This window comes from Bactrocera oleae, chromosome 2 (genome assembly GCF_042242935.1).
Source record: "Bactrocera oleae isolate idBacOlea1 chromosome 2, idBacOlea1, whole genome shotgun sequence".
NCBI classification, from domain to species: Eukaryota; Metazoa; Arthropoda; class Insecta; order Diptera; family Tephritidae; genus Bactrocera; species Bactrocera oleae.
Genome location: NC_091536.1, coordinates 20,791,368 through 20,816,226, shown reverse-complemented (window position 1 = coordinate 20,816,226; position 24,859 = coordinate 20,791,368). Strand labels below are relative to the sequence as shown.

Sequence of the window (24,859 nt, the reverse complement as noted above, 5' to 3'; positions counted from 1 at the left end):
TCCGATACCGCACTACACACACTCGCTAAAGCAATGTTGTATTGATGCTTACATATATTTGGTATGTGAACATGTTACTTTTATATTGTATTTTATTGTTATTGGTTATAATACAATTTTTTCACCGTTCAATTGGCAAAAATTTAAAGATTCCGTTTGTTTTAAGAGTGCTAATGAATAAAGACATTTGACAGATAGTAAATAGTTTTAGTTTAGTTTTTGTGAACAGATGCAATTGATTGTCGTAATTAAATAATAATTTAAATTATAATAATTAAAGAGAGTCGTAACGGTCTGAGCGTTAATGTTTACTTATTTTTTTTAAGCTGTGCACAGACACGCTGCTCCGCAAAAATTTGCTGCCGATTTTTTCTCCAACAATTCACTGCAGTTGCTGCCTTTATGAATTACAATCATTTTATTACAATAATTGCATGTAATATTATAATTTAAAATTATGCTACTGCAGACTTCTCAGCGGTCAAGATCAATAAAAAAAAAAAAAAACATTTTTAAGATCTGCATAATGTTTCCTCTAGCTGCTTGACCCGATCATTATCAAGTTATCATATATGAACTCGAGCACATGTTAACAAAAAATACACATATGGTAAAATTAAAGAAATTTTTTCTCTAGATAATCCTCTTTGGGCCCTGCTTGAATTATTGGTTATTCGTATGCTTACGGTTTGTTCTTTGCAAAATATATTCTATTTTATTTGAAATGCGATCCAGAAGCGTACTTAAATTTTGCAAATACTTCAACTGTAAATGCAAATTTCAAAAAAGTACCTGAAAGGTAAAAATCGAAGAATTTTATTTTAAAATATAACAGATATTGGAAAGTAGACATTCTTCGCATAAAATATTATCAATACAGAACTTACTTTCCGCCTAACATGACTGCAGCTGCTTATTCATAAGATCACTTACATATTTATGCATATGTGTATATTTAAAAATGTCTATATTACCGATTTTAAAGGCTAAATGCTGAATTCAAAGATTTTACTCGTATTAAAGGAGCAACGGAACAAATCTATAGTGTAGTGAACATTTATGAAATAAATTGTAAGACAATGGGCATGAAATCAAGTAATAATGTAATGATCAAAAGAAGCAAAGCAATATGAAATACATTAGTTGGTTGTAATTATTAATTATATTTTTATATAAATCAATTGCATTTGTTCTAAACAAAATATTCAATATTAATAAGAATACAACTTTTACTATAGTTTGAAATTGTGTAGAACGTTACGGAATCATGACAAGTGCAAATCTTATGTAACGCTATTGCTTAGTCGTAAATACGAGTAGTTTAATTTTCACTTTTAAATCTTTTCCGTAATTATTCAATCTGATTATTTTGAAATGCATTATAAGAGAAGTTGCCTGCGAAATTAATCCTATGTTGAGTGTGTATCTGTGTTTGCATGTGGCATAAAATAGCTTGCTATAACAGGTTTTCAAATAGTTAGAACAGTAATAAGAATTTTTTCATTATGTAGATCTGCGCTGCCAGAAATTCCTTCTGTTGTCCAAACCATCACTTGGAACACTAATTAAATTGCCGAATTTAAACTTTTGTAAAAACAATTCAACAAATACGCGCATATAAATGAAATGTGTTATGTACATATACATTCATACTCTTAACCTTTATAATTTCATAAATGTTATAATTAATTAATGTTAAATAGGGATTTTGTATGATCATGATATGAGGATGAGTTGTGTGTAAATATGTATATGTGTGTGGTTTTTGCTGTTGTTAGAAACTCTTTACATAATATAAATATATTTTACTTAACTGCATTCATATCAACTTAGTTAAAATTATGTTTTAAATAGTTTTTCACTCAACGCATTTATACACAAAAAAAGCAGCGTTATATGAGTATAAATTGAGCGAAGAGACAAGACAATTGATGGTAAATACCTTTTTTTTTTTTAAAGATATTAGTGGTAACCCCAAGCAGATAAATTTATAAACAGCTAGGTAGCGTTCAGCAGCAGTTCGAAACAAATTTTTAAGTATATTGAAATTAAGGCAACAATATGTGCTTATTCACATGTAGCACAAATGTTTCGAAGTTTGAAATGGTTTTGCGTTGTTCAGCTATACATAGAAATTGTACAATAATTTTATATGAAAATATTTTTATCGTTGTAGCATAAAATTCAAATTGACGCATAATTATAATTGTTAAGCAAGACTATATTTGTATATACAATATAATTTAGTTTTGGAATGCAGCTGAATCGCCACTTCTGTGATTTACACTCCTTTTTTAATTTTTACTTAATTTATTTGTTTTTATTTTGAATTACGAAAAAAGTTCTGTATTATTTACTTATACGTTTGTGTGACCATTATGTGCGAATATGCGAGTCATTATATCCCTGCTATTGTTTAATTTTACGTGAACTGCTAGCTAGCTCATTTCCTGTCGCCACTTCAATTATTCTCACATATTCTCTACAAACAAAAGATTTTACGCAACCTAACATTTTATTACATTCATGTCCACAGGTTCACATTAATATTATATATTTATAAAAAAATTATTAAACAAATAGTGTGTGTGTGTGTTTGCTAATGTGTCTTCATATAAATAACGTAAGTAAACTTAACATACAATTGTCGTAGCAGCAGTGTTAAATAGTGATATTGTAGTAGTAAATAGTGTTGTAGTACAACAGAGTTATTGTAATTAGAAACTAAAAACAAATATACGCATATAAATAATCATGAAAACTAGACAAAATTTTATATTTATGTTCTATACTATTACTTTTTGATATATTTTTTAAATTAAATTTTTAATTTGCATTTAATTTGTCAACTAGCTGCTATCGTTCAATTTACACCGGGTACGCACGTGCATTGGTGAATCGAGCGCAATCATTTTCCTTTTATTACACAATAGGTATTTACGATAACACCGTTTAAAAGTGCGCTACCCAGCTTATTTCTACATTTTCAACTTAATTAAATTGCAAAAACATTACAAATAAAAACAAATACTAAGTTTTAAATAAATTGCTGAAACCTAACATTTTACAAGTTTATGCTTACCAATAAATGTCCTTTTCTTTTAATTTTTACCCTTGCCTAAGTGTTTCTAACCTTAAATAATATTAATCATAATTCATAAATATATATATGTATATATATTAATATAGATATATATATATATATATATCATAGCATGTATGTGTTTATTACTTGGTAAATTAAGTTGCTCACTTCGATTGGATTGGATTGTTTTCAATGTTTGCTGCTTGCAGTTTGTTTGACTGTCACACCCTACACTCGTAGTACATTGCAATTATGCTCTCACGCTGGTGTAGTGTTCTTTAGGTGCAACAATTTAACTTTCAGTTCGGAAAATGTTGGACGTTTTGAGGGATTTAAGTCCCACGCCTGACGCATCATCTCGTAGATTTCGGGGGGACAACCCTCAGGAGCCTCCATTTTATAGCCAACTTCAACGTGTTTGACGACGTCGTTGAGGGGCTAATTTATAGAAAAAAATATATATATAAAAAGAAGCATTAAACCACTCTCAAGATTTGCAATAACAACTGTTTTAGGCTTTTCAATCTTTTTTTTTTTGGAACAAACCTTGAATAAGTTAAAACATGAATACTTACTATGCGGGGGTAAGGAACTCGACCGAATGAGTAGATTTCCCATAACAAAATACCAAAACTCCACATATCGGATTTGTTGGAAAAACGCTAAAAGTAGAAATGTGAAAATTGTGTAAACGCTTGTATATGTTGAATGTTATTTAAATTAGATAAATATTATTTACATACTACTTAATAAAACTATAATAATTTTTACATACACCATTCTTGAGCGCTTCAGGTGCCGTCCATTTTATGGGCAATTTGCCAACATCCAGATTATAGCATTCTTCACGCGCCAAACCGAAATCGGACACTTTGGCGACACACTCTTCGGAGATTAGTACGTTGCGTGCAGCCAAATCGCGATGCACGACTTTTTTAGCTTCCAAGTACTCCATGCCGGAGGCGGTATCGCTGCGCAGAACAAAAAAATTATATAACATTAATATTATATAATATAATTATGTATATATGATTTGCATTGCATACTCACTAGGCAAAATTGATTTGATCCTTTTTCGTAATATGCTGCCGTCCACGCGAACGTAAATAATCGACCAGCGAACCTTTGCTCATATACTCCGTTACCAAGTAGATGTGTTTGCTGGTGAACACCAATCCTATGAATTTTACCAAGTTTTCGTGCTCTAATGTACTGTTGAGTAGAAAAACAAAATAGTTTTGTGTTAAATGCACACACCTGCACATAATTTTTTTTATAGACATACGTCATAACGGAGGCTTCCGCTAAAAACTTTTGCACTGCGCCTTCATCTTTAAGCATCTTAACGGCGACTTTTTCACTGCGCAGTATACCCAACATCACATCACCGAACTCGCCTTTGCCAATGCTTTCGCGTAGCTGCAAATCAGCCTCCGGTATGACCCATCCCTTATCAAGGAAATCTTTTGAGTTAATGCAGAACTCCTGCCTCCCCTGTTTGGGTAAACATTTGATGAGTTGTGTGCAAAGGCCGTCGGCATCAGCTTCATAATGCTACAATTTCGAAATAATAGTCAGTGCATAAAATTGAAGTGAGTAAATTCAAAATTAAGCCCGCAGTCTTACCGCAACTAATTGCCCCAGATTCTCAAAATACTCTTCATCGTCAATGGTTAGTTTATTGCCCAAATATTTGACACGATAATGCTCCACTTTGCCCTGAAAGCAGACGCATAGCGTATAGTCGCCCGGGAAGTTCGTCGATTCACGCACCAAGAAGAGACCGTCTTCGCGTGGTTGCAACAGATGTTCGGCTTCGTCGCGTGTTATGCTGCCATGGAACCAACTGATCGCAGCATTAAATTAAGTATGAGAAAAAAAAAACAATATTTTTTATGGACATATTTGTGTTGGGAAACGTAAATTAAATAAGCGGTAGGCATAAAACTCGTAGCAACAGTAGTTAATAAATGTTGTTACAATAATGACAACATTAGACTTGGCTTACATACGGGAAGACAATTAACAGCGATTCTTGTTGCTTTTGATCGCGTTTCAGGTATTTCCTTACTTTTGACTTGGACATTTTGGTATTCTACCCTACCAAAGAGGAAGCTGACGCCTCAATGCGAAGTAGAAACGATTTTATACGGTATACATGTTTTTGCGTTTACGTATACTATTATTGTTGATAAGATAAGGAGATAGGAAAGAATTATTAATGACTATCTGTTAACTGCAATATATATAAATGCAGAGATAATTGTGATTTTTCGTTTCTAAAATAAAAGTTGTATGTGTTGTTTAAATGTTTCAGCTATTTGGTGGAAAAATTCATATTTTTAACTCATCACAAATAAGTGGAGCGGACATATGGCTGCTCCCTCGGTAGCAAGTTATGCTTACCTACTGCCGGATTTCAAAAAGATAGGTAAAGAGTTTCTTAAGTGTTGAGATCTAAAACTGCTCAGCTACAGAAACAAAAATTTTCAACAGCTAAGATTTATAGTTACGATATAATAAATTGTTACATTTTCATTTATTAAGAGAAAACAATAAAGTATTTTTAATTTTGAAAAGTGAGTCAGATAAGTCAAATGTGCTGGAATGAGAATAAAAATCAAGCTACATAACTCGTGTTTTTTTTATAGTGCCCATGTGATATTTAGATACACAGGATCCTAGGTTTTATATATAAATTTTGATGAATGTATGTATGTATATATAAATACATACTTAAATGGCAATATATTGGACAAAACCAATAAAATACACATATGCTTAATGCTTAGACACACTTTTCCTTTTATGACATAATACAGATAAAGGGGGAGAGATAAACGGTTGACGTGTGGCCCCTTTATACTCGTAGATATTCAAATCAAGTTCATATCAATTTAATAAAAGAGCGTTATTAGAGATTTATGGGTAGAGTCGTTTCCGAGGCTTGTTTTAGCCTGGTTTTATAATAGTACTTATCGCCATAATCAAATTATAATTAACTTATATTTTATTGAGGCTCTACCGGTCATTTCAATAGCAATAATAATGTGCCTAAGTCGATTGGCTTGCATTGCATTACTTACGGCATTGCGTTCAGTTTAACCTCACATTTGCGTTGAGGTTGTAAATGGTGTTGATTGCCGCCTCCTAAAGCGTTAGTGGGTGAGTGCAACGCTGCCGCGGCTACGTTAGCATTACTTGCCCAGGCATTGCCCGTCGAACTGCCACTATCGAAACTGTGCAAGGATGTTGACATGCTTGTGCCAGTTAAGCTACCGCAACCAGCAGCCACACTACCGCCGCCACCAGCACTACTACTGCCGCCAGCAGTGTTCAGCGATATCGCCGATTGCGTTTGCTGTTGGCTGCTCGTAAGCGATGTGGGTGCTTGTGATTGATGCAACAGCATATTGCTGCTATGCAAACCGACGCCTAAACCGGCTACAATGGCGCTACTTTTTGGTGGTAAGCCGCGCTCATGTAACGATAATGCGGCACTATGCTGCGCCGCATTCAATGAGGACGACATCAAATTATTGTTACTATTGCTGGAAGCATTCGCCAGCAACTGCAAGTGCTGCTGCTGCTGTTGTTGTGTGACGGCGGCCACCGCGGCGGCTGTCACACCACCCGTGGACGCACAATTACTGGTAGTTGGTGCAAAGGTGGACAAAACGTGTGCATGTGCATGCGGCTGTGGCATGGAGCCGGTCAATTGTGACGCCTGCTGCTGTTGTTGTTGTTGCTGCTGCTGATGATGATGCTGCTGCTGCTGTTGTTGTTGTTGATTGGGTGATTTTGGTGAATGATTGCTACCAACCGCGGTCGATATTAAATTATGACTACTGAGTGCATGCGAGGACAAATGGATTGCGTTGTGATGTTGACTCTGAAAAATATAAACAAAAAAATTAGAATAATTCACACTAATATTTGCTACAATAATTACCACATTGTTGTGATGATGCGGCGGAATATTCGGCGGTACAATGTGTGGCTGCGACTGACTCAGCTGCTGCTGATGCAACAAACTGGCACCAACGCCGCCAGAGTTCGCCAAACCGACGCTCCCCGCACCGGCAATGCCACCACCCCCGCCTGCACCCACGCCAACGCTAATTCCTAGGCCAGCGCCTCCCACGCTATTAGCGTGATTGGGTTGCGGCGCGGGCCGTTTATTATGTCGCAAAGGCGCTGTGGGCGGCATTTGATGCCCGGTGGATTGTAAAAACCATGGATCGCCTGCTGAATTGGCCGCCACTGTCACAGATGGTTGCGAGAAGCCGCGATGATGACCAACCACTGTTGTTTGTCCGCTATGTTGGGTCGCGGTGGCGTGACTGTGCATCACTTTTATATTGCTCGCTTTTAGCGAGGGTGTGAACGCAGACGACGACGCCGGCGTGACAGCCGTTGACGTCGCTGGCGTTGTCACTACACCAGTTGTTGTACGTGTACACGCTAATCTAGTTGCCGCAGTGGCACTACCAACAAGTGTGGCGGAATTCTTTGAAGCTGGTGCTTCACCGCAAATTTCGACACTGTTGTGATACTCTATCGCAGCAGTATTATATTTATTATTATTGTGACTGCTATTGCGGCCACTAAATTGCTGCCCCTGTTTAAGCTGCTGCACTGTCTGTTGTTTGATTTGAGGTGTGTTTGGCTTTTGCTGAGTTGCTGAGGTTACTTTGGTCGTTGGTGTTCTAGTGTTTGTTGGAATTGGGGTATTTGCGGCAGTTGCTGTTATTTCGTTAGTGCTACGGCGGGAATTCGAAGCTGCAGTAGCTGCTGGTGTATTACTTGTGTGCTTTAAACCACTTACGGTGGATTGTTGTTGTTCTATCTGCGCCTGCAGTTCCTTAAACGTGTGCTGATTCTTACTGTAGCCTTTTGGGTGACGATTTTCTTTCAAAATTAAAGCGTCCTCGTCTGTAAATATAAAATAAAAGATAAAGTTTTCAAGGACTGTACAAATAGTCATTCGTTTTTTATTAGTTGGAAATGCTGAAATAAAATCACATATTTTCTAAAGACTTTATAAGTCGAAGGTAAAGCTTGTCTTTATTGCTTGTTTATTTTACATTTTCGTTGAAATATAATTCTATTTCATTAATTTACCACAACATGCTCAAACATTTTAAAACCGAAAACAACAATATTTTACGTTTTACGATAGCAAATATTACTGAAATTAAGCCACACTACCAACTGGTGGCTTTTCAGTCATTCGACTGCCGTCTCACAGCCGCGCCAATGACAAACAGTCCCACAGATGGGAGCTGCGCAATAGCAATGTGATAATAAAAATTCAAGTTCAAATGCAAATTCTCTGCGCTTTTGTTATGCTACTGTTATTCTCATGTACAATTATTATTATTTTTTTCTTACTTGCAATTTAGTTTCAATTTGATTCACAATTTTAAATGAATTCAAATTAATACGCTTGTTGAAATTCTATTTACTCTACTTATTAGCTGAAAGCGTAGCATTTTTAATGAATAGACTGTCTGTCAAACTTGTGTTTATGTATGTAGTTATTTGTGTACGACGGGCAGCTAGGTGGTAAATATGTAAGATAAATGAATGATAGTTTAGAACATTGTTTGCAAACATCGATTTTAATATTCTGCGGAGCATAGATGATCCTGCTTTCACGGTAGCTAACAACCACATAAAATTAATAATTTGAAGTATAATTGATATTTATTAAGTTTATTAATCCCTTACTCAAGCTTTAATCGAATCCTGTCCTCACCAGATATAATAGTGCGTTTTTCGAACTGTGGCGGATCTGGACAGGCAATATTGATTAACATTCACATATGCTTCTGGGTTAAGAAAGGTAGTTTTAAACTCCCACATATATAAATCACAAATATGAGAATATATATTTATCTACGATCTGATCAAATTTGTCTCGGACTGACCCATATAAACTGCGCATGCAACTATTTATATGTTTGTGTGAAGTTTGATCGCCAGCTGAAAAAAAAAATTTTGAATAACGAGTTTGCTTGAAATTTTGTGTTTCCAATATAATCACGGTTACCTAATCGTTGAAAATGCTGCAGGAGTATACTTTATCACGAAAACAAGTATTTGAGTGGCACAAAGCATTCAGTAAAGGTTGTGAACTTGCCTCATGCGACTGGTCCATCAACTTTTGTTGATGTCGATAACATCGAAAAGTTAAAGAAACAGAGCTTGAAAATCGTTGTCTTAGCAGCACAGAGATAGCAGGGGAGCTCAACATATTTTATAAATCGACTTAACAGATTTTGGTTAATGTTTTGGGTATGAAGCTCGTACCAAAAGACGTGAATCTTTTGTAAAAATGACGTCGAGTAGAGGTCGCAAAAGAGATACTTGACAACGTATCTTTCATCAAACGCATTACTGGTGACTAAACAACTAGTCGAAATTGTCCAACAATCTTGCGAGAATGGCGCATCAAAAATTAATCAAAATCGAAAAATCAAAACTTCGCTGAAGTGATTGAAGGCCATCCAAATCGAGGCTTATAAAAATGTGCATGGAAAATTGAATTAAGTTTTTTGTTAGTCCGTCAAGAATGACGTTCTCTATATGAACCATATCCGCTAATATGATTATCTTTTGAGTGCCAATTTAAGGAATGTAAATGAGAGTTTTAATAATGAAATGTAAAGCTTAGGTCATTGTCTTTTAGTTCTTCAACTAAATTACTGCAAATGTGATTCATATTTCCTTTAGACACTGATAACATATACATATGGTATATGTACGTATAAAAACAAAAATAATGAGAGAACTTCTTCAGTAAGAAGATTCATATTAACTCAAGTAACTATTATAAACTACAGGCACATAAACAGAGATATTACATTCAAAGTGTAATAATACTAAAGTTATGTCATTCATATTCTATAATCAACGCATATGAAACACTCATCCACCTCAGCCATCTCGTTGTTGCCGCGTACATTCATGTTCATTGTCGTGTTTATCTTGTTAAATTAACGCGAGCGCATGCGTCCAGTGTATGAAGTCAAGGTCAGAAGCTGACAATTCTCAAGTGATTAATTGCATTAAATGCACAACCAAGTGAATAAGTGCTAGCCAATGAAACAGGCAATGTGTGACCATATTATTTTTTTTCATATGTATTTAGCGCGTACGACAGCGTACTGTAGAATTTACCACAGAACTTTTGTAATTGTAGCAGGTCTCTACTAGAAGCAGTCTTTGTGTAATTATATATATATGGGTTCAGTTCAGACAATTTAAAAGGACTAACTCAAAATGAGAATGGATGGGACAGATCAGAGGGACCGATTACTTAATTTTCTAAATAAATTTTCTCTTGGTGGTAATTCTTAAAAAAAATTAAATATTGAAATATCTTTACATAATTTTCTGATTGTTCAAAGTCGCATTTATGGACACACTTACCCATAATAGTCGCTTGAAAAATAAAAATATTTGGAATATCGCACTGTAAGAACACTCATAAGACTAAGTGCATGAACAAAATTTTTGGGGGGAACAAGTGCAGATGCTTATGCTGTTGTCTGCAAAAATATGTAGTTTTGAGAAGATTGACTCAGCTTGAAAAGCTGAGCAGAAGCAGAGCCAGTGAATTGCACATATTATTTTACGAAGTCAGCATTTTATTATCTTGAAAACAAAAAGTAAATTAAGAGCAGATAATGATCATGAATATAATGATGAAGTAGATTTATTAAATTAATATGTATGTATATAGATAAAATGCAAAGGAGCTTAGCATTTGGGTGTCACTGAGCCTCTGGCATATACATATATGTAATTTGGTCCAACTTAAATGATAGGATAGTTATTATTATTAAAATAATGGTCTTGGTAATTAATAATTAATAATAAACCAATTATCAACGTTGATTGTTGTTATATATGTATAAAAGAGAAAGTTTGTACGTATGTTTCTTATAAACTCCGAAACGGCTGGACCGATTTCAATGAAATTTTTCGGAGGAGCTTCAAGTTGGCCAGCGAGTGATCCTGTAAGGTTTGATGGCGATCGGAAATTAAAAAAAAACTTAATTTTTTACTGTCAATGACATTTTCTTTTACTGCTGATATGTTATTGTTTTTATTTAATTAAACATATTGGAATATAATGAATGATATTGAATTATTAACAATATGACCATGCAATTTAACTAAAATTATCGCAAAGAGTGAGCCATTACTAGCACATGAACAAAATACTATTTACAATCGGATATTATATACGGAAAGAAATAATTAATTGGCAGTATTTTCCCAGACAAACAAAATATAATAATAACTTAAATTAAAACTAGCTGTGTAATCGGGCTATATTGACGGCAAAAAATGCCAAAATTAATTTCGATAATAATATTTTTACTATATTAAACAACTTACTCAAATATAATTTAATTATATCTTAGCCACAGCAATGCATGACCTGGATGTTCTAGTTATTTAATAAAGATTCAGTCAGAAAATAAAAATATACATATACTTCAAATAACATTAATGTTGAGTAACTATTGAAATTTTTAAGATACTCAAGTATCCGCACTAGAGAACGTGCTACCAAGCCCCTTTCCGGCCGAAGGGTTATAACAAGTGTTTGGAATGATTGTATTGATGCTAAATAATATTTTTTGTGATGAATGGTTTATTAAAAATTTGTATTTAAATATAGTATTCTTTTAATAGACTTGTTAATATTGATGAGCAGTTGTAGGTATAATACTATTGAGAAAAAAATAAAACCTTAATTTTGGCTGCTTCGAAGCTCTAACACCCTCGGCAGTTGCTATAATGGTCCGAAAAATTAGCAGATTATTGGGGAGAAAAGGGCATGTGCAAAATTTCGTTGCAGACTTTATATATCTTGTTCAGGCTACAAATATAATATTAATGTTTCATTGTAAAACTAACTGTTGTGTATTACATTAATTAATAAGCTTAAAAAACTTCAAAAAATTCAAAAAACAAGCGGTTTCCCACAATTTCAAAATATATGTTATAATGACTCGATCTGAACAACATAATGACTCAATCCGAAGATGGAGATTGCACTGTTGCCTTAGACAATAACCCATACAAAATTTCATGAAGATATCTCGTCAAATGGAAAAGCTTATTCGTCATCCTGATCATTTATGTACATATATATGTAACAAAGAACCGTTAGGTGAACAAAGCTATAATACTCTGCAGCAACATGTTCCAAGAGTATAATAATAGTAAATAGTAAAGAAACTAAGATGTAAAACTTTTTAAACTGCACTCTCAGAATAAGAGGCACTTCAGCTTACGAAGCGCCAGCGTTGATTCCTCTACAGTGTCATTCGCCTGTCGTTTACATTCAGCTTGCTTGGTGCTACAAAGCTTTGCTAGCTTTTAAACACAGCTTTGTTGTTGGCTTTGAGTAACTCGCTGACTAGTTGGATGACTGCTTGGTTGGCTGGTTGCTCGTTTGCTTGGTTAGGTAGTTAGGTGGATTGCCTTATGTTTTGTTGTGAACTTCCGCTTCGTTGACTTCACTTTGTATGGGAATTTGAATTTAAATGAAGTTTTCGCCCAAACCAGGGAGTTTATACTGCCCATGTATATACATACATACCATATGTATGTATACGTATTTGTATGTATGTATGTACTACGGTGTTTAAATAAGTTAAACCGCTGTTGGGTTGAACGTAAAGCGTGAAAAGCAACTAAGAATAAGGTTTCCGCCCGCATTATGTAATTTTCGTGATATCCAATTCCACTTTTATGCCTTCTCATGACAAAACGTATTTCAATCATTTTTATACCCTAAACAGTGTGTATTAAGTTTGCCACGAAGTTTGTAAAACCCAGAAGGAAACGTTGAAGACCCTATATAAAATATATTACTACAGTGTGACGTCTGTCTGTCTGTATATATGCGAACTAGCCTCTCAGTTTGTGAGATATCAATCTGTAATTTAGCACACATCCATTTCTCCCCAAAAAGCCGCTCATTCATCAAAACTGTTGATGTCGCACGACTATAGCTTATAGCTGTCATACAAACTGAACGTTCAAAATCTAGTTCTTGTATGGAAAACATTTTTAATTAACACGATATCTTCACGAAAGTTGGCATGCATTATTGTCCAACGAACCGGTATAATCTCCGAACAAATTGTTCGGATCCGCATATACATACACAGCTGCCAAACACACTGAACGATCAAAATCAAATTCTTGAATGGACACTTTTTTGGAGTTTTGATACTTATTTGTGAAGGGTATTATAGCTTCGGTGCAACCGATGTTAACGTCTTTTCTTGTTTCTCACTTATTTCGTGAGAAAAATATAAAAAAAATCGCAAATTAATTTTGTTCAAATTTAATTTATAACTCAACGACAAATTATTTTGTTTATTTCCATTCTGATACGCAAATATCGTAAACGTGTGATGAGTCAGAATCGCTGACGAATTCAGAGTCATTGTTGGAGCCAGGCTATTAAAAATAAGAGTCAGTTAGTCAGTCAGCGCCATATTTTAGTGCATCGCATTCAAGTGCGCGAGTACAATAAATTACATTCGCACGTACATCATGAAGTGTGAATTTAAGCTCGACGCTTGTCGGTACAACACATAAGTAGGTACATACAATCGTTCGAACAATTTATGTGTACATATACATATGTATGTGTATAAGTACACGCAGAACAGTTCATAAGTGTGGCAGTTAATTCAATTTAGGGCCGTTTTCTCAAAATCTGGTTAGCAACTATTTGTCAGTTAAGTGCTGGTAAACTTTACCGAAAGAAGGAGTCTTGGTTTGTTTTTAACCAGAACATGAAATGACAACTGGCAGCTGTAAAACTTATAGGCATAGACGGAGTTCAGACGGGGATTCTTTTGTCACTCAGTATCAATATTTATTAAGCATATTTGCATTCACATAAAATATGCATATGGTATCTTCGTTTTTCCTCGTCATCCCTTCGTTAACGAAAACCGCTTGGGGGGGCACAAAAAGTCTTCGTCTGAACATGCACATATGTACATGGCTTGTGACGTTCACACAATGCAAGATTTGTGAACTGTTTTCGTCACACATTCACAATAATAGAACTACAGTAGGTCAGCTAACCATAACTTGGTGAAAACGGTTCTGTCAGTTGAAGCTATCATCCATTTAAGTTACTAGCGGTTAAGGATTATATTAAACAGGTATTGAGAAAACGGCCCTTAGTCTGCAAATTGAACTCAAAGTCATGACATTGGAATGAATTGAGAACCAAAATTCATAGTTGTATAATTAAAATACAAAAATAGCATTTAAGAAATTAGCAAATTCGTTACAAGTGTGAATAAATGTAAACTTAATGCGTTCAACTGCTTTATTATAAAATATTCTACATAAATTTCATTCAGCAAATAGAAATTACAATATATGTAGACTTGCCTTTGAGAACATTAATGAAATTTTAGAGAAAATTATTTATGTATGGACTTTTTCCCTTAAGAGAGAAAAAATGATGATCAGTTAAAGAAACTTGAGAATATATTTATAAAATTTGTGCTCCATTCAGTGAACGAATACTTATTTAGTTGAAGGAGTGAGGTTAGATTTCTCTCCAAATATTTGGACACTATTTTTAAATTATTTAGCGAAAATCTACTATATTTCAAAATTAATAACAATCGCAATTTTTGTGTTCATTTTATTTGCAATAAAGTATTGATTCATCAACTCAGTATTCCATAATTAATCTTGAAAAATGCAATTCGATACACCGATATGAATGCATGCACACGCATAGACACATTTGCATCATTTAAATTTTCTATGGCCCTTCATTGTCATATTTTCGCTATAAACGCTGTTACGACAGCCACACACACACTAGTTTGCAATCTCAAACTTCTAAATATGGTGAAAACTAATTTGCATGCAAAAGCGATCGCCGCAAATTCAAGCACAGTAGCCACCATTGTTGTTTTTATTGCTATTTTGCGTTATTTTTTTTTTTGTTTCTTTTCTTATGGTTGTTGCTCAATTACTGTTGCGCTTCGCATTCATTTAAAATTTTAATTAGAAATTTGATCGAATCACTGTCTCTTTTTATATGAAACCGCACTTACATATGTAAATACACACTCACACATAGATATCCTAAAGCTACTGTGCAACGCAACATGAAAATGAGCTGTAATATCTTAACTTAATGACTTGAACACTGACAGGCGGCGAGTGGATTGCGGAATTTCGATTATATTCCTCTTGGGATCAAGTGATAAGTGATTGTAACTCAACCACTCTTGGTATATGGAAAATGAAGTGACAGAAATTAATCTTGCACGCAAATTAAACACAGACATGTTCTTAATTGAAATTTTTAATTGAGTTTACGTAAGAGGGATTTATACATATTATTATTTATAAAATTCCCATTTAAATTAAAAACCCATTCGATACAATTTTTTTTTCTAGATTGGCAAAACGATTTTGAATCACGATCACGGACTCGTTCGTTTAAAATGTTGCAGAAGTGTTTTGGGTAGTCTACCATATCACGAACAGAAGTATTTGATTGTCACAAAGCAATTAGTGAAGGTCTTGAACTCGTCGAAAACTTGCCTCATGCGAGTCTTCCATTCACCTCTGTTAATGCCGATAGTATTGAAAAAACTATAGAAACAGTGCTTTAAAAACTTCGGTTTTGATTGGCATCACAGAGATATCAGAGGATCTCAACATCTCTTATGGTTCGACTCAACACATTTTGGTTAAAGTTTTGGGTATGAAGCGTGTCAATGCTCGACTCGTACCAAAAGACTTGAATGCGCCATCACATTCTAGCATGAATATGACTGACTTTTGGCCAAATACGAAACGAGAGCAATCTGTTAGCCATCGTATTCGCCAAATTTTATTCTTTGTGGCTTTTTTTCTGGTTTCGAAACTGAAAAATCATTGACCAAATATATATTATATACATCCCTATACCTATTTACTTGAAGCATGGTTAGCATCTTTTAAAATCTGGCAACAATTTTGATTTCGCAATGCGTTATTTATTTTGAGGCATAAAAGGCAATGCAAACGATTTTGTCTAACATCTTTCTATGTTCACTTATTAACATCGACACGCCTATGCAGTGCTGCCAGCGATACAATTTTAGCGTTAATCGTCACTAGAGAAAACTTGATAAAGAAGAATTCGCACACGAATTATACCCATACATATATATAATACAAATAAATCATTATTACCCACTTGAAGATCACTTGCGGCAACAAATACTTAATGTGAAGCCAGTGTAACATTTCGAAAATCGAACGTAAAATGGGAAAAATGCCGGACGGGTGTAACAGAAAAATAAAACAGAAAGTTAAGAAAACACTAAATTAAAAAGTGTAAATAAATTAAAGCAAGAAATAAAAAGGCTGATCAAGTAAGCACGCACATAAACACAAATTTATGAATGTAAACAAACTGACAACACGTAAGGTAGCACCCAACGGACGAACATACACGCTGGAGTTTCGCAAGCAACCCACCTCAGCCTGATTACTTTACGCGAATGCCAATGAACGGTTGAGTGTACGGTTCGGCCATGTCGGGCGGTCTTTGCTGGTTTGTTGCTTGTAAGTTATTTGATTTGGCAATCAAATTACGCTGCTGTGCGTGGAGTAAATTGTAGGATAGGGAATTGTTGGGCGCTCATTCGCAATACCGCGTATGAATTGTTAACAAATATATTTATTTATTTTTGTTGTTTTTTTACGGCCACTGCTGTAATAGCCTATCATTTCGCTAAGTACTTGGTAAATACATGGAGCAGGCAATGGCGTTATAGCGGGGGTAGAGAGCAAGGACCGAGCGCTGATTTTAATATGGTATGCGAAAGACTTGAATACATAAGTGCCAATTCGTTACATAGCAAGCGCTCGTTTTTATTTTTAATTTTTTCTCAAATTTTAATTTACGAAATATTGATAAATCGCACGAATTCCAATATTTTTTACTTCAAATTCTCAAATGAGTTTTTAATTTCTTAACGCATACACTTGTTGCTTTTTGCTTTTTTTAAGCACGTTTGACCCCGTCGCGCCCGTAAAAATTAGTAACACCCGCATGATCTCAATAGGCTAGCAGATCAAATTACACTCTAAACAATTTTCTACACGAAAACGAAAAGTTTTCATTTCGCAATCCATCAACAGCGGCATTATGTACATGTATATACATACCATCAGATCTGACTCGACACATCTAAGCTAGGCGCGTAAACGGATCGATACATTTTTTTTCTAGATTAGTACAACTTTTTTTAAGTTCGTGGGAAGCTTGATCTACTTATGTTAATTAGTTAATAAAATGTACTGAAGCCATCCCAGCTGAGGCTTAAAACAAGTGTATGGAATATTGGATTAATTGTTGGCATGCTTGTATTGAGCCACAGGGGCATATTTTAAATTCGCGAAAATGTTTTTTTGGCAGTCCGGGTCAATTTTGATCCGATGTACATACATTTGTACATATATACAAGTATTTCAGTAGCTGACGGGACCTCCCACGTTTCAAATAAATGTAATATATGATCATATACCTATATCAAGTTTTCTCACAAAATATAAGTAGCTGCATCACCTTTAGTTTTTATTAATTTAAATAGTAAAAGTTAATTACAATCTACAATTGTTAAATCAAGTAAAAACAACAATAAAAGCAATTACATCATGCATGCGATAATTAGTCTTAATAACTTCATCCGTTCTTTGTGGTAGGTATTTGCTTAGCTTAGCGGTTATTCTTGTGGTTTTTGTCGTTGCAACTATATGTGGGCAAAGAACATTGAAAGTGGTATAATATGCAAGTAATCGCAACATTTCATTGGAATCGCATGCATCAGCTGAAGCGGACAACGGTACGGCCCTTTTTCAATTTCTCAGTCATTCCAACACACAACCAAATTCATTCATTTTACATAGTATTGTATTGTTTTTTTATTCCAACTTTTTGTTGCACTCAAAGTGAAACTGATTTTCCTCAGACAACTTTCTTGAAAAGTTTGCAAGCTGACGTTCGTGGTCATAAGGCAGTCGCTGTGGAGAAGCTAGGCGTATTTGGAAATGAAAAACCAATCTCATCTAGAGCAAGAAGAAAGTGCAAATATTGTTTGAACTTTATGAGTTGCCACGTTGCTGGGCTGCAACTTTTCACATCATCTTTCTTCTTGGCGGCATCAGCTTTTCCGCACATATTGTGTAAATACCTGTGGTTCCATGCCACTGGTAAGTACAGCTATGCATGTATGAGCATTTGTATGTATGCACTACAATATTTTAATTTAAAGGGCAACAACAACATCACAGCGAAAGCAAATGTTGCCATTGTTGCACACATACTGATAAATGTATACAGAAATGTTGTGGTAATATATTTAGGAACACCAGCAAATACTTCCGAGATGTAATAATTATTTTACATACATTTTTTTAAAATCTTTACATCATTAATTGAAACTTGCATTCGATTTATAATAAAACTTTTTTTTTTCAAAATTTGACCCGGCAGCATGCTTTATAAGTAATAATTTAATAAAAAAAAGAAGAAAAAAGAAGAAAAAACCATTTCTTATAGCATAAAAGGGTATAAAAATATATTTACATATTTCGATTTTGATCGATCAGTTTGTATAGCAGATATATTCTATGGTATAGTGGTTCGATATCGGTGGTTCCGACAAATGAGCACCATCTTGGGGAGAAAAGGACGTGTGCAAAATTTCCGATTTATATTTCAAAAACTGAGGCACTAGTTTGCATATATATAGACTGATCGATTATATATTACTTTCTGAGGTCTCTGACGCGTCTTTCAGGATATTACAAACTTCGTGGCAAACTTAATATACCCTGTGTTCGAATATCCGCAAATATATGACAACCACTGTATATATAAGAGCGCTATTGTTTGTTGTGTTGCTTGTGTTTCGTGTTGTTACATTTGCTGTCAAAGGTTCTCACGTTCTCGTATGTTGTGTTGCAAAAAATGTTTTCGCTCACTACTCTTCTTCCGGTAGATATGCAACGGTGTGCAACGGTGCTCGGCTTGGCGGCAGAATGTTTTGCTAACGAAAGCCGTTAAACTTATGCATGTTTGTTGTTGTTGCTTTTGCTTTTGCGTTGCAAATAAGTAAATGTAATACAAAAAGTACATATTAATTGTATTATATGCTATTTTTGCTCTTTCTTCCTTATTTCGATTTAATGCAGATTCCGCTTGCGGTGCATAAATTTGACATGAAATGAATGAATTAATTTTGCTTTTATTTTTACGAATTTTACACAACTCATTATAGCTGTCTGCTGGTGTATGAATAAGGGTTTCCACATAATTAATTTTTTTTGTTACAGATACATATGTACATATATGAGTTATAATATTAAATTTAGTACTGAACGCGACAGCGTTGTAATGTGTAAGTTCCGTGAGACTCGAAAACGTGTAAAGGGTGAATAATTTGCGCTAATTGTAAGCAAGCAATAATGAGAAAAAGTGGCAACTTCCCAATAAGTTTATATGCCAAATAAGTACTAACATACCTACATACATATGCACTTGCAATAGAAAGCACAACAAGCAGTGATCGTAATAGCTTTCCAAAAATCGCTTACAATTATCAGAAATAGGAATCACGTATTGCAGTCTTTTCCAAAATTCGATGGGAAAAAATAAAGTCTGTAAGGTCCTATAAGTCTATCATGGTTCATTGGGTAGATGCATATAATTTCAACGATATTTCGACTCTATCTCATACATACGGTATAGAAAAGGGCCAAATATTTTATTTTAGGCAAGCATAAAATAACATGGTAAATTCTTTAACTATATCATATTAAACCGACTATTGACTATAATGTCAATGTATATAAAAGTCAAATTTATAATGGGTTAAATGCACAAGAAAAAAAAATATTGTAAACAAATGTCAAACGAAAGTAAAAGTTTTTCGACTGTCCTCATTTTAGCTCCAGAAACCTTTCTAGTTATTCCAATAATTTGGTTAATTACACATACATTTCTTAGATTTTACATTTCACTGAATTGCTTACCTGTAAAGAAAAGCAAATAAAAAGAAAATTTAATTAGTAACGTTTGAAAATTTTACTAACTAACATTATAATTCACATTTAATTATATGTATGAGCAATAACAATGTGCCGTGATATTGTGGCATCTTTAGCTAATGGCGAGTGTCAAGTAGATCGTGGTTTACAATTTGGTGAAGGAATATGTTTGCTTTTCATCGATCTACGAAGACAAATTTTCATCAAAACAATTCGAGCTTTTCAAGTACATCAGTACTTACAAAACGTTTTCGAGGTGACTATAAAGGTCAAATGAAACGGTTACCTATGTGGAATATTTTTGGAAAATTCTAAAACCGCAATTTGAAGCACACGAACATTTCGACGAATTGTAAAAAATAAAAATGATGGGTTTTGATTTAAAAGTTCTGAGGAGTGTTTACAAAACTACAAACTCAAAATTTCCTTATATCATGGCATATAAGCATTTAATTCCTACGTTCTATGAAGCAGAATTTGAACTCTAATCGTTAGTGATCCATAGCCTTTAGATTAAGTATTTAAATAAATGTTTAAATTTGAAGGTATTTTTCGTGGTTTATTCTGGCTTTTTATTTTTAAACATACTTAAGTACATATTGTACTCGTATACTATATATTTATGCATAATAATTACAACAGAATTAGAATTTAGTCAGGAGGTGGCACATAACAATTGACGATTCGCACTATTCCACAACTAAGTCAAGTCAAATCAGCGACAGATCAAAGTAAGAATCAGAACGCTTAATATATGCATATGTACATATACTTGTATGCATGTATATAAATATATGATATGCGATATGGCGGTGGTAATTGAAGAAGTCACTAGTCATAACTGGGTAAACAACTAAGTCATTATAAAGTAGGAGGGAGGTGATTGGCTTCTCTTGCAACAGTAACAGTAACTCTAGAAATATAAACTGTATCATGTATGTATCGGTATTGTCAATGCTATATATATATATTTCTGGTAACTGCCGAATGGCAACAGTGCTGCAGTAAATAAAGCAACAACAACTAAGTCGCTGATATCGATGATGAAGCCATCAAACCAACAAAGCCAATGAACTGCAAATAATAACGAAACAATGCGCACACACATACATATGTAGATGTGCATAGAACTGCATGCGAGTAAATGTTACAGAGACATAGTATCACTTGTGGTGACGTATGCGTGTAGAAAAAAAGTAAGTTTTGCATTGCGTAAAATTTTATATGACAATTATTGTGGCATGCGAGTCAACTGTTGCCACTTGTGTGCCGCTTTGTTGTTTTTCCTCTTTTGTTCATTGCAAGAGTGTGTCAAACGATGCAAATGGACGCAAAAACTGTCACATATATCAGTAATAAAAGCATAAATATGTAGATGGAAAAATCACCTAGTTGTATACATTAATATTACGTTTGTTGATGTTGGTTTGCAAGTAGCGATGATGCTTTCGGATGTATAATAATAGCTGCTGGTTGGTGGAGTCCACTGGCTGCATCTATGGAGCGGTGAGAGTATAAGGCTGCTGACACAGTGTGGGTTGCAAATGATGCAATATGCAGGCATTTTCTCAAAGTAGTTATTGACATAATTAATCTTGATATAAACTATGATAACAGATCAAATAACGAATCGAAACTTCTGCAGACAACTGGTCTACCAGTTATGTTCTATAGTATTATTAGAAGCAGACCTTAAAGAAATAGATGGAGCTTTCAGAACATTACATTTTGATTTAAAGCTAATATAAGAAGTAGTTCTACAGTCAGGCAAGTATTGGATTAAAACATTTTTCAAATCAAGCGCACAATGATGCTTTTCTGTATTTTTAACTTTGAAATTTTTAGGTTATGTATGCGTTATTTGTGGTTCTAATAATTGTTCCATTTGGATATTATTCAGTTCCTAAATAAACATAATTTCGTCTTAGATACAAAATTTTTTAAGCGAAGAAATTTTATTTCAACTAAATAATATCCAAAAATAAGCAAAATCTTTTACTTCGAAATGTATTTTGATTTAAAAATGAGAAGAAAAGAGATTTTAAGAAAAAACATTATTTTTTTTTTTATATATTTTATAATTTAATAATATTTTCATAGCGGTGAGTCTTCCTTAATGAACTCACAAGCGGCAAAAGTAATTGCTTTTTGCTTATGAATAATTATAGTATGGTATTGTACAAATGTATTTGCGTGCGTTATGCCACAATAATTAGCAGCAGTTGTATAAACCATTTGCCTGGCGGCAAAGTTAACATTAATAGCCAGATCACTGATGGTAAGTATGATAGAAAGAGTAACGTGTGTGGTGGCATTTCATAACACCGTACATATTTCACTGACATGGAGTTGCGTTGCATTTTTAAGACATACATACATATGTAATATGGTTTGGTTTAAATAAGTTAAAATGTAACTAATTAAAAGCAGTTAAAATTAAACTAATTAAAAACAGTTATATATCACAAGTTCTATTACGAAATATTTCACCTCTATATGTCAGCGTGTCGGGTAATCTAGAATTTTCCCAAACAACCGGTATTAAGAATTTCCGAAGAGAAAAGTATTATATAGGCTTGAGGGCTATGCTTGAAATTGAATATTGTTTACGGCACATTTGTTGTCATATTTTGTCAATACAAAAACGAGCTTCCGAGTGGAAAGCTGAAATGTAATTCGATGAAATCGACTCTCTTGCTTCAGAGATTAATTTTTGACATTAAAATCTAGAGATTAATTCTTAGAGTAACAATATTATCACTGAAGTATTGAAAGTGTCTTTTTAAAAAATTTGAAAGTCAGATCGAAACTAACTTTGGCATAAAGTCTAACAAAAATTTAAGAACGAAAAACAAGCGAGATAACCTACTTTAACAAACACCTGGAACACCAACCACTGTCATCATTGATCGTGGTCTTTATAAATGCTCGGCAGTTGGCGTTGGTCAATACGTTACTGACAAAACGTCTGTCAGTTCGAGAAATAACCTTTAAAGGCCAACACAAAAATAACATATTGAAATAATTAAATATACTAACCAAACCAATCATCGTTTAAAGACACCGTTATTTGGCTAAAAGCATCAGCTGATGTCTTATTATATTCTGCAATCTCCAGACGATCGTTGATGGCCGCCAATGAAAAACGACGCCTAAACGGCTCTGACTGCTGCTGTTGCGCACATCCACCATCCACTATATCGGCGGTGATTTGACAACCATCTACTAGATCACTATTCGCGGCACTGCGATAAAATTTACGCGCTGCACGTAGGAAATTAAAGAGGCGTGTTGTATCGGCAGAAGATACGCTACCGTTGGGCGATACACGTTTTGTTGACACACATTTCACAAGCGCGCTCGGCTTAGAGTTGGTATTGGAATTCAGCGACGTATTGCAGTCTGACATAGAACTTGGAGAAGAACTCACTTTGGTAGTAAACACGCTACAGTTAGCGCTTTTATTTTTTTGATTGAATTTTTGTTTGTTGTCACTTTGTCTTTCTACGGCTTTCACTGGAGTGTCACCACCACCGTTACCGTTAACATCAGTGTCTTCATTATAGTTATTATTTATTGGTGGTTTGTTGGCGCTGTAATAAAAATTTGTGTGTGCCTTTTCGCAGGCGGCAAACGCAAGTGCTGTGTCACCGTTGCTGTTTATATTACTCTTTTGGTTGCCACTTTTGTCGCCGTCCGACTGCTGTTCATTGCTTTCTCGTCGTACCGCCACCACTTTGGCCACACCTGCCGTCGTCGCTACTGTAGTCGACGGGGACGCGTTTCGAAACTCCTTATGCGGCGTAATATTACTGGCGCTCCGTGTTAACGTCGCATGTTCAGCGGTGTGTGCGCGCCGCTTCTGTGCGCTATTAGTATGCTCACAACTGCCAGCGCTGCCTTTACCACGATTGCTGCCGATGAGAGCCTGCTTACACCAATAAATGTTGCTGTTGCCAGTGCCGCTATAATAATAGCGACGACGGCAATCTACCGCTTTGCTGTGCGGTATCGACGTAACAGCTGTAGGCGTTATGAATTTGAATGAATCGCGTGGACTGGCGGAATTACTGCGCCGCTGACGTCGTTGGCGCTGCGTTGCGTTCGAGTTGCATGATGAATGCGAAGAGGATGAGGATGTGTTGGAGGAATAGGAGTTAAATGTAGTGTTGTTGTTTATATTTTTACAGCTGCTAATTGTGGCCGATATGAGTGCGACTTTTGGTGAGCTTGTGTGTCTGAAACTCTGCCCCAATGTGTGTTCACACTCGTTGGAACTAGTGTCCGAGTTGCTTGGATCGTCGCTACATATGGCGAATGACGTTGCGGTCGTTGTTGTTGATGGCGATGTTTGAGACGTGGGCAAATGTTGCGCAATATTATTTGTATGCGTACGATGATGCGCAACAGGGTTGTCAGACGCTGTAGGCGTAAGATACGAATTGGATTGTATGAATACACCGTCACAAGTGATTTTTATTGTTGTCACCATGTTTTAAACCGCATAATTAAGAAAGTTAGCGAAAAAATGCAAATTATCTGAAGTGCAGATCTTTTATATATTTTATAGTAAACAAATTAAATACATTTCAACATTTTTTCAAAACGATTTTTATAAGCGAAGTTTGCAAAATTTTTAAATTATTTCTA

The 24,859-nt window shown here is 34.7% G+C and overlaps 1 protein-coding gene across 1 annotated transcript; it reads right to left on the bottom strand.

Moving 5' to 3' along the window:
- Positions 1-11: 11 nt before the first annotated feature.
- Positions 12-24,753, bottom strand: Csk (C-terminal Src kinase). The gene is made up of 9 exons (XM_014240338.3): positions 23,249-24,753; positions 7,038-8,020; positions 6,172-6,977; positions 4,712-4,931; positions 4,371-4,639; positions 4,136-4,297; positions 3,861-4,056; positions 3,661-3,747; positions 12-3,523 (listed from the first exon to the last, which is right to left on the bottom strand). The coding sequence occupies exons 1-9, from the start codon at positions 24,699-24,701 to the stop codon at positions 3,344-3,346; spliced, it is 4,356 nt and encodes a 1,451-aa protein (XP_014095813.2). The 5' UTR covers positions 24,702-24,753; the 3' UTR covers positions 12-3,343.
- Positions 24,754-24,859: the final 106 nt, after the last annotated feature.

Coding starts and splice junctions, on each gene's coding strand:
- Csk (XM_014240338.3), bottom strand. CDS start 24,701: ATGGTGACAACAATAAAAATCACTTGTGACGGTGTATTCATACAATCC. Junction 8,021..23,248: donor TTTAAACGATGATTGGTTTG/GTTAGTATATTT, acceptor TTATATTTACAG/ACGAGGACGCTTTAATTTTG. Junction 4,298..4,370: donor GCGGAAGCCTCCGTTATGAC/GTATGTCTATAA, acceptor TCTACTCAACAG/TACATTAGAGCACGAAAACT.